The following is a 9776-nucleotide window of genomic DNA, read 5'->3' on the forward strand; positions in this document are numbered from 1 at the left end:
AGAGCTTGTAAATAATTTATGCGAACTTGAAATTCTGATTATATATTCTTGTTTGCATTCAGAAAAAGTTTATTATATCATTTTCGATAGCTCGTCCTATTTCGCTATCCAATTTTAATACATGTTCCAGCGCGTGCTTTTCTAACTGAGTTAAGAGTCTCTCATAGTCGGTCACTCCCGACTAGACACTATTCTCTCACTTGTCTCATAGTGCCATTTATAAGATAGTGAATTTTATTGTTGTCTGATTGAAATGCATACGCTACAAGACTTTTGTATATAAAAGGGTTCAATAGTATGACTATCTACAATTTAAATTTAAATCGAGCTGAATCGCAAGTCGAACATTAAATACCCTGTTCAGACAATGTGTATATGCGTATATATATACAAATATATGAGATTATAATTAATTCATTCAAAAGACTTTGCTAATATCTATGTATTTTTACCTTACATTCGTAACACGGTTTTGTTATATATATTTTTTGATCAGTATCTCTTGTTCGACATACAAAAAACAATTGAGGCCCAAATGCGCACTTAATTTATACAAATAGACTAGAATTACAGTAGTTTAAAATGCGTTTATTCAAAGCACTTAAGCATTAAGTAAGGCTGATTAAAAGCTTTACAAGGCGAATCAATTTAGACGTGACCGAGGCAGCAATGTACTTGAAATAGGCATTTAATATCTGAAACTGTACTCATCTCTAGTCTGATTTCTTTAGTTTCGTTTTCTTAGGCAGAATGTAGGCGTGTACGTAGAAATTGGTAAACATAAGGAGCATGCCCACTGATGTGAAGATTGTCACATAGATGAGTGGACGCGAAGTCTCACACTTTGGCTGCATCAGTGTCCAAAGGGAATGAGCCGCTATAATAACGAACTGTAGCATCTGCAATACGGTTATGTACGGTTTCCACCAGATTAGCTTGTCATTAGTCGAATGCTGGGATGCAACGTAGTAGTAGCTGTACATGACAACGTGCACGAAGAGATTCAGGACACCCATTACCATCAGATGGCCCCCAAACCCTATGAGTCGGATAACAAAGTATCCCCCCACAGGCATATACAGATGATGAATTATATGCAGAGCCGTAATCTGTTTGTAATTCTTTCGGAACACTATGAAAATAGTGTCTAGCAAATCGAAATACTTGTTGATATAGTATGCATAGCAAAGCAGACGATCAATTTTCTTCAATGGATGATCCAAAGGCAGAATTGACATACAATGTATGCTTTGAGTTTTGGATATGGTCAAATAACAAACTGCCTGCAAGTGCTTAAATTATTGTAAACTGCTTTTCCTTCTAGCTTGCCATGTATCAGACTTACAGTTAAGAATAACAAGGCATTGAAGGCGATCTGAATTAGATTGTAGACCTTCAGTACAGCTCGCAGATCGTAGGCTTTCCGCTCTGCCATAAACTTACGTCCCAGCTTCAGCACAAACATCATATAGAACGCCACAATGACAGCCATAGGCCACGGACTAGTAGCGAGGAAGAACGCCGAGGGATCGGCGTAGGGTCTGTTTAATATCTCAAACATCTTAATTTATATATTTGTGACTGGGAAATTCCATCAAATTTATTACTATGAATTGTATCTCATCTAATAAATCATTCACTTTACAAGTCGAAAGGTCTACAAAAACTTGTGAAAATTGTGTTGAGTACAGTAAGTATTAAGTATTTTCAATTTGAATACTTTTAAATAAAATTCGCTTTAAAAACTGAAACGTTTAACCTTTAGCCTACTTTGCTTGCCTAGTTACTCTAGCTTGGGGGTTCGAATTGAGCGGCTCATTTGGAATTCATAACTCAGACTGCATTTATTATATTTTTATATTTCTGAAAGAATATTGGACTGGATAAGGATTTTCTATATATAAATTGAAGGTTTCTTTCACCAGTTCCCACAGACTGCGTAGACGGAGTCTTATTTAAGCTTGTCATTTGCCGATTTCTCAGCTTTTGGCATTATGTAGGCTTGTATATAGAAGTTGCTAAACATGACAAGCATGAGGAATGAAGCGACTAGAACCACGTAGATTGTTATGCGATTCGCCTGACAATTGGGTGTCATTAGGGTCCAAATGCTATGCGAGAACATGAGTACGAACTGAACCATCTGCATAATCGTAATGTACTGCTTCCACCAGAGAGATTGTTTGACAGCCGGCGAGCTGCCAGCCGATATGAAGTAATATGTGTACATTATCGTGTGTACCAAGACATTTAAAATTCCAACTACAATAATGTGTCCTCCATATCCAAAAAATCGTATCAGATTATACCCTATCGCTGGCATAGAGGTGTGATGGATCAGATGAAGCAACGTAATCTGCTTGTGGCTCTTTCGTAGCACAAAGAAGACTGTGTCCATCAGATCCAATATCTTGTTCAGATAATAGCTATAGACAAGCAATCGTTCCCACTTCTTCATTTCGTGATCCAGTGCGAGAGGAGTCAGGCAGCTGAACTTGTAGTGTGGAGTCGTAAGTATAATATACATGCACTGAACAGAGGACACGATAAATATGTAAATGAAGACCCAAAGTAACTGATGTACTTACCAATATAAAGATCAGGATGTTGTACAGAACTTGAACTGCATTATAGACTTTCAGAGTGCCACGTAGTTGGAACGGCTTCCGATTCGCCATAAACCATGGACCCAGCTTCAGCACGAAGAGCAAATAGGCAGATAGTATGGTCAAAATTGGCATAGGTCCGATGGCCAAAGGCATCAGATTGGGATCCCCATAGGGTCTATTGAATATACCCAACATATTATAAGCTACTGCGCTCTATTGACCAACTAGTCCGTTGCCCGAGTTGCATCTGTGACAGCTGCGCTAAAGTTGACTATTTAAATTTGCATTATTTGGGTTCTCGACTTAAATATTAACAAGCATCTCAAAGACTTTGCACTCATCGTAAATATCACTTATAATTTATGAGGCGTGGCGACTTGACTTAGCGTTAACATTTAACCTGCTTAAAGGTTCTTACGTTACACTTAAAAAGGAATTAATTGTTTTAAAAAATGTTTCTTAAAGTAAATTGTATGAATTCATTTTGTAAGTCATCCAGAATAGGAAGAATTTAAGGATAAAAACCTAAGACGCGATTCAACTAGGCTGCAAATCACAGGTATTTTTTTTAAATAAATTGAAAGAGAGAATATATTCAACCATAAAGCGTTAAGTTTAGTGTTTGATAATAGTAAAATGCAATTTGGGAGGGAGAAGCCCAGTAATAAGTTCTTAGTAACATGAATAAGCAGCTAAGATGCTGGCTGAAAGGATTTGTGGGCAAGCAGTGCCTGCTGTCTGCAGTTTTCTCAGCATTTTCCCATTGCTCAGCAAAGTCGAATGAATAGCTAATTAGCGGGGCGCATAATGAAAAAGTGCCCAATCATGATTTTTGCATAATTTTCAGAAAGCTTTTTTCATGGCTTCACTTCGCCTGCTGCCCGCCCGGCCACAATGCGAAGCCTTTCAACCCTAAAAACAAAAAAAGGCACATGAGAATGTTGCACTGGGGCGTGTTCGACTGCAACATACTAGTTCAAAGTCAACAAAAGGTGAAATGTATTCAAAAATCAATAATTTCCGAGTTGTCACGGCCCACTTGGCGGATCATGTTATTGATATAATTTGGCGATGTTACGTTAAAACCCCTGGAATAAATAGTGTTTTCCGATTCGCCAACTTATACTGTCTACATGAGTATATATATACCATATTTACCAAATTTTTAGTTGAAAGGTATTAAATATTAGATTATATTTAGTATTTTCCGATTTGCCAGCGCTTAGTGGGCTCAAAATATGAAGTCTCTAGCTTCTCTAGCGTCGAAATGGCGCATTATATAGACAGACGTACAAAGAGAAGTAGATTGCAGAAAACCAATATACCCTCTTCATTACGTAAACTAGCTTGAATGAAAGTGCCTCGCTTTTGATAAGCGAAGTCTACCGACAGCCTTTATCCTGGTGAAGTCCTTTGTGCGGCTCTTCTTCTGGCTGTCTATCAGAGCGACATGGCATTATTATTATTAATGGGCATCTGGATAGGAATACGTAGTTGAATTTGGACTCGGCTTCGGTATTGGACGAGCTATAGAATTTTCCAAAAATTAATTTATGACACGCCGCACATTTTCCATTTGCCCACGCTGAATACGTGCTATGATTATTATCAGTTCTTTTCCCTGTCTACCCCCTCGTCTACGTACTCGCTGTCCCTTTTCGTATTGTGTGTACGTATTATTTTTAATCCATTAAACAAATGCCATGTTACGGGCCCGCCTGTTGTGCCTGTGTGCATATATGTGTGTGTGTGTGTGTGTGTGTGTTTGTCCGTTATCAGTAAATGGGCAGAAGGGTCTTTGATTTGGCTGCCAGCACACAATGTGCCCGGCTCTAAGCACCAGAGCCGTGTGCTCTGCATTCAGGGTAGCAAGTAACGCCTCCAATTTGAGTTTCTATGTGCACTGAGAGAAAAAAGTATGCACTTACAATCTTATATTGACATAAATGTTATTAAAATATATTTGAATATTAGTATTTCTTTGTCTATAAAAAATTAATCAAAGCTTGAAATTTATATAAATAAGAATTAAATTCTTATTCCAAGTTCTATTCAACTCGAATAGACAGAGAAAATGTTTGGAATTTAACATTCATATATAGAAATTGTTAATTATCTCTTAATACAAAAATATATACAAGTCTCAATGTTAAAAATCGATTCCTTTTATTTAATTAATACTTTACTCTTATTTAAATACGAATTTTGTACAGGATTTGGACTGACTTAATATAAAATATATTTTAATATATATGTGCTTAAATGAATATATATGTGTAAAATTCAACTCATAGTTTTCTCTAAGTGTATGCAATCATGCAATCAGCCCACTTTGCTTCGTTCGATGTGCTTAAGGCGAGACATTTTGTGTTCACGCTGAGTTATCAAGCATAAAGAAATTTATCTGAGGCCGAAAGCAAAAGAAACCAATTTAATGGCATTGAATGTAATCATTAATATCTCAACAGATATATAATGGACAACTGGGTAGAAACTGAGTCGTGTCGATCAATTCTTAGATTTTCTATTCGATTTGTTTCAATTTTCTGTGTGGGATGCATTCCAATTGCCGCCGTGGTGTTGGGTTTCATAACTTGCCTAGCCTTCACGATGATGATGATGATGATGATGATGAGGTTGCTGCTATTCACTGGACACTGATTTGGCCATCAAAGCCAGTTGGCCATTGGTCCTTAAAGCTCACTCGTTGCCATTCACACGGCTCACTCGGCTCAATGAGCAAAGAGCTCTTAAAATAAGTACAAACACAGGGCGCCAATCTCCCCCTCAAAACTCGTTCTATGTTAGCCTAAAACCAAAGCGCTAAAGCAGAAAAAAAATAATCTGTAGGTTGCATGACCAACAGATATCCTATAGTTAGGAGTCACAGAATACAGCACAATAATATTACAAAAGTAAGAACATTGGGAGCTTTATTTTATCCCATATACACGAAGAGACTTGCTTGCCTAGTTGCTTGATTGATTGAATGATTAATAACAGTTTTGCTGCCAGAATGAAGTCTAACTGTTTTGAAAATATATTAGCATAGTTTTTACTTATTACTAAATTTATACAGTTAACTTTCCATCTCTCCGAGAACTGTTACAAACAGTTTCTTTAATTCTTACTACCCAATTCTTTGCTCTTTAGAGGGCATATAAAGTGAACAAAGCAATTTACTGGAATTACAAGAGCGTCTCTAATTGTTAAGTAAGCATAATGTGTGTAACATATGGCCAAGAGAGCTGCTTGGACCAACGCTGACTCCGATGCTGGCGCTGAATCCCATGGCCATAATGCGGCCATTGTGCTGTAGCATAGTGTAGGGGCGAGTGGGGAGTGGACCATGCCGAGGGGGTCCCTCGATGGCAAGTTACAACGAAAATGACAAAGACCGCTTCTGCGGGCATGTTTGCGAGGGCTCGTTGACGCCGCAAGCGCAAATAAATTGACAAAAATGTTGAAGCTTAAAAAATAAAATTGAATAAAAACGCTAAAGAGGCGGCTTGCAAAATGATTTTATTCTTCATGTGGTGGCAGCGAGTCAACAAACTGACTGAGTATATTGTTGACTTACATGGGAACAGCGACAGCAAGAACTGCAGCATCAGAGGGAATTGGACCCGAATAAACCTGAATATGAAACTAAGTGTGCCTTTAGTCAGGCATCTTGTCGGGTCTATAATGAATCTTAATTCCATTTTCAATCATTAAATAAAGGAAACGTTAAATTGGTTAAATATTAACTAAAAACGTGATTTAAAAGTGTCAATTTAAGCCAATTAAAAGCCAATTTAAAAGAACAAATTTTAAGTTGTAAGCCGAGCTGAGTCCCTATATAAGTCCCCCAATAACTTAGACTTAGTTCAATTATGATCAACAGTTTTACTGTTGATAATTCTATTACAGCATTTACTGTAAAACAAAATTAATATCTGACTTTAACAAGTTTACCTGAACTTATTATTATTTTGCTCTTTATTCTCGTTTTAGATGAACTGAAAGCGTGTCTGTAACCATGTCCAATAGGCAGGATCAGGGTATTCAAAACGCAGCTGTGGACAGATTGAATCAAAAAGTAAGCTCAATTGTTGTGCAGCCCTCGAGTCGAAAGAGTCGCTATGAGGGCCGTTCGCATTGGCGCCCCACCGTGCCGATTAGCCCATATGGTTGGTATCGTGTCCTCGTCTTCAGTCAGTATAGCGGTTACACAGTGGAGCAGGTGCTAGAAAAACTGCGTGTGGCTGTGGCGCCACGAAAGCTCAAATATTACTATTTACACGAAGGCGGGGAACAGGATGTAGAGCGGGATAAGCGTGCCACGTTCACCTTCTATGTGGATAGCTACAAGCTGGCCGCAGAGCTGCAGCTGCGTGGACATCAGCCGCCAGTTGTGGGTCTGCGCGTCAACGATCGCCCGCCCCTGATCCAGGTGGACGAGGCGTACAAATGGAAGCTGCGAAAGGTGATAATGTCTCGGTACGACGCGAAGAGACGCTGCCTGAATCTGTGTCGCTTCTATGCCGATGACTACTGGAAAAGGGAGTTCTGTGCGCTGCAGCAGTTCGAATGCTTGGAGGCAACCATTGACATCATGGAGCGGGAGTTACCGCAGCTGCGTCGCCTGCTGCTGGACAACAATTATATGTGCCATTTGGGTAGCTTTCGTGGCGTGGAGCAGCGACTGCCACGCCTACACTCGATCTCGCTACAGCGCAACGAGCTAAAGACGCTGCGTGAGCTGCGCGTCTTTCAGCGCCTGCATCTCACCGAGCTCAGGATCAAACGGAATCCGCTGCCCCGCAACTACGAGCAACAGGTGCTGATGATGTTTCCGGCTCTGTGCATGCTCAACGGTCGAAGCCTGAGACGCAGCTTGTCGATACCCACGGTCAGACTCAGCGACAGTGAGATCGACGGGGTCATTAATAGTGATAGCGATGTGGAGCTTGTCTCCGTCACTGATATCAAGCCAATGATCATGCCTGAACCACGAGTCACATACCTGGCTCCACATTCACTGCCGATGCAGCTGGGTGTCAGGAAGTTCGTGCGTCGATATCTGAAGGCGTTCGATGGCGGCAACAGGATGACAGATCTGAAACGATACTATCACGAGCACGTGCTGGTCTCCCTAACACTGGGGCAGGAAGGCGCCATGTTGGGCTTATGGTAGGTGGCGACACTCCAGATTCTTCATTCAGTTACCCGATTTAAATGTTTTTTTATGTCTCCTCCGCAGGACCACGCCCTATGCCGCCTATAGCAGACAGCTGCTGGCCTGTCGAGATGCTGTGCTCCATATGTTTGCGTCCTGGCCCAAGACGTTGCATTTGCCGGCAACGTTGACCCTGGACTTAACTCTAGTCGAGTCGTGTAGGCTGTGCGTCTCCATCACGGGCAGCTTTGAGGAGAACGGCTCAGCTGCCCGGCGGCGGCATTATATGCGAAGCTTTCTGCTGACCAGGAGCGAGGACACAGCCGACTTTCGCATAGCCAATGAGCTCATCTATCTAAGTCGAGTTGGCCGAGGCGAACGGCAGCCGGCGTCACTCAATCCCATTCAACAGAATTTGATGTCCTTGCTGTCGGCGGAGACGAAACTCAAGTTGCGCTGGAGCAGTAAATTCTTAAAAGATACGAATTGGGACTATCAGCAGGCTTTGCTGGCATTCCAGACACTCCTACGCCGGCGCCAGATACCCGAGAACGCATTCAACGGCAGTACAATGCCCGAACAGAATCTGTGACATCAGCTGCGAGCCATAGACCCAATGTGCCCGCAGGGAAATTGAAAATTCCACTGATTATGCTGATTAAATTTTTTTTCAACTGGATGTGAGGGCATAAACTGTGCCCCGACTATGTGAACAAGGATGACCGTTCGTTCCTAAAATACGAATTTCAATATTTAGTTGCTCCATTCGAAAATATGCTCGGGAATACCACACACTAACCAAAGTTTATTGCAACTGGTAAGATTGTGAACGCAATTGTAATTAATAAATAGTTGTTATTTGTGACTTGTGTGGAATACAACATATGTAGATACAGATACAGATAGTCCGTCTATTTATACCGAATATACTGGCATTATTTTATAAGTGTGTATAACCCTTTTACAAACTCTAAGGTTGTATTCCTGATCTGTATTAACAGTCGTGTATATGTAGCTATGCTCGCTCGACCTGATGATGGCCTAGTTAAATTGAGGTTAGAAGTTGTCTAGATTTCTTTCACTTAAATGTGAAATGGGATCACTGAATCATAGCATGTATAAACAAGAGTCAGCAATTATGAGCTTCAGTCTGTTTTTCTTAGAAGTTACTTATTGTGTAACTAAGAAACTAAACAATATTTATATAGAAGATATAGCTCTGATAGATATATATATATACATATATGTGAATGATAAAATATTTTTAGGAAATTTTAGACAATCTAATTATGCTCAAACTTATCAATTTCACGCGTAAATTAGTGAGAGTATACTCACTTCGGTCTACTCTGTGCTTTTGTAAGTAAGTTACCTTTCCGCGCGCCGCCCTCTGCCGTTCCAGCGCCGAGGCAGAAGTCAAACTCGAACCCTCGATAGCGGGCATTTAACTTGTCGTTAGGGTGAATTTATAAGCAGCGCTTTGCGAACGGCAGCCGTTGGGATGGTTGCTGGGTCGGTGGCTCTGTTGGTTGCTTGGCCGGGCGTCAGGCATTCGTCTGTGTGGGTTACACCTTCCACTACACCCGTCGCTGTTCCCCAGTTCAGCTTCAGCTTTAGCCTCTGCCTCGACAGCCTGGCCACGCTTTATTATCTGCCCCCTTTTACTCTGTTGGTTTGTTTGTTGCCCCTGCCCACTCGCTCTCTCTCTTTCACGTGCCCCTTCTCAGGCATCGCGACGTTGACTGCATTTCATTGAGCGTAATTCCGTTGCTAATGATTTTTGGCACACGTAGCGCTACTTTCGAAATTAATGCGCTATAAAACAACAACAGCAACAATAACAACAACAAACGCGGACTGCAACGACACTGAGAAATGGGCGCTCCGTGGATAGGAAATTGCCTTGCCAGGCGTTGGCTAAGGCAGCGCAAGCCGGCCAGGCGGGGTGGGGGTGTGGCTGCGAGAATTTAATGAAACTTTCAGTTTGAATTGTTTTTCACAGCTGG

The 9776-nt window shown here is 41.0% G+C and overlaps 3 protein-coding genes across 3 annotated transcripts in view; 1 reads left to right on the forward strand and 2 right to left on the reverse strand.

Annotated features, from left to right (window-relative positions):
- Positions 1-567: 567 nt before the first annotated feature.
- On the reverse strand, positions 568-1642 carry LOC111604962 (elongation of very long chain fatty acids protein F-like). The gene is made up of 2 exons (XM_023323242.2): positions 1346-1642; positions 568-1283 (listed from the first exon to the last, which is right to left on the reverse strand). The coding sequence occupies exons 1-2, from the start codon at positions 1559-1561 to the stop codon at positions 714-716; spliced, it is 786 nt and encodes a 261-aa protein (XP_023179010.1). The 5' UTR covers positions 1562-1642; the 3' UTR covers positions 568-713.
- A 49-nt stretch (positions 1643-1691) lies between these two features.
- LOC111604961 (elongation of very long chain fatty acids protein F-like) lies at positions 1692-2870 on the reverse strand. The gene is made up of 2 exons (XM_023323241.2): positions 2589-2870; positions 1692-2530 (listed from the first exon to the last, which is right to left on the reverse strand). Exons 1-2 carry the CDS (start codon positions 2802-2804, stop codon positions 1952-1954), a joined length of 795 nt encoding a protein of 264 aa, XP_023179009.1. The 5' UTR covers positions 2805-2870; the 3' UTR covers positions 1692-1951.
- A 3415-nt stretch (positions 2871-6285) lies between these two features.
- The window catches only part of LOC111604897 (nuclear RNA export factor 1), a 31999-nt gene continuing 28508 nt past the window's right edge, over positions 6286-9776 (forward strand). Inside the window, exons 1-3 of the mRNA XM_030222769.1 lie at positions 6286-6428; positions 6606-7784; positions 7855-8587. Of these exons, the coding sequence (XP_030078629.1) occupies positions 6631-7784; positions 7855-8362 (1662 nt within the window). The 5' untranslated portion in view covers positions 6286-6428; positions 6606-6630 and the 3' untranslated portion in view covers positions 8363-8587. The remainder of the gene's footprint in view (positions 6429-6605; positions 7785-7854; positions 8588-9776) is intronic.

Source organism: Drosophila hydei, unplaced genomic scaffold, assembly GCF_003285905.1.
Source record: "Drosophila hydei strain 15085-1641.00,03,60 unplaced genomic scaffold, DhydRS2 tig00000063-arrow-pilon, whole genome shotgun sequence".
Taxonomy (NCBI): domain Eukaryota; kingdom Metazoa; phylum Arthropoda; class Insecta; order Diptera; family Drosophilidae; genus Drosophila; species Drosophila hydei.

What these genes read in the sequence shown, in the direction of transcription:
- LOC111604962 (XM_023323242.2), bottom strand. Translation starts at nt 1,561, where the DNA reads ATGTTTGAGATATTAAACAGACCCTACGCCGATCCCTCGGCGTTCTTC. An exon ending in ATGCCTTGTTATTCTTAACT is followed by an intron (nt 1,284 to 1,345) that starts GTAAGTCTGATA and finishes AAGCACTTGCAG; the next exon opens with GCAGTTTGTTATTTGACCAT.
- LOC111604961 (XM_023323241.2), bottom strand. Translation starts at nt 2,804, where the DNA reads ATGTTGGGTATATTCAATAGACCCTATGGGGATCCCAATCTGATGCCT. An exon ending in ACATCCTGATCTTTATATTG is followed by an intron (nt 2,531 to 2,588) that starts GTAAGTACATCA and finishes TCCTCTGTTCAG; the next exon opens with TGCATGTATATTATACTTAC.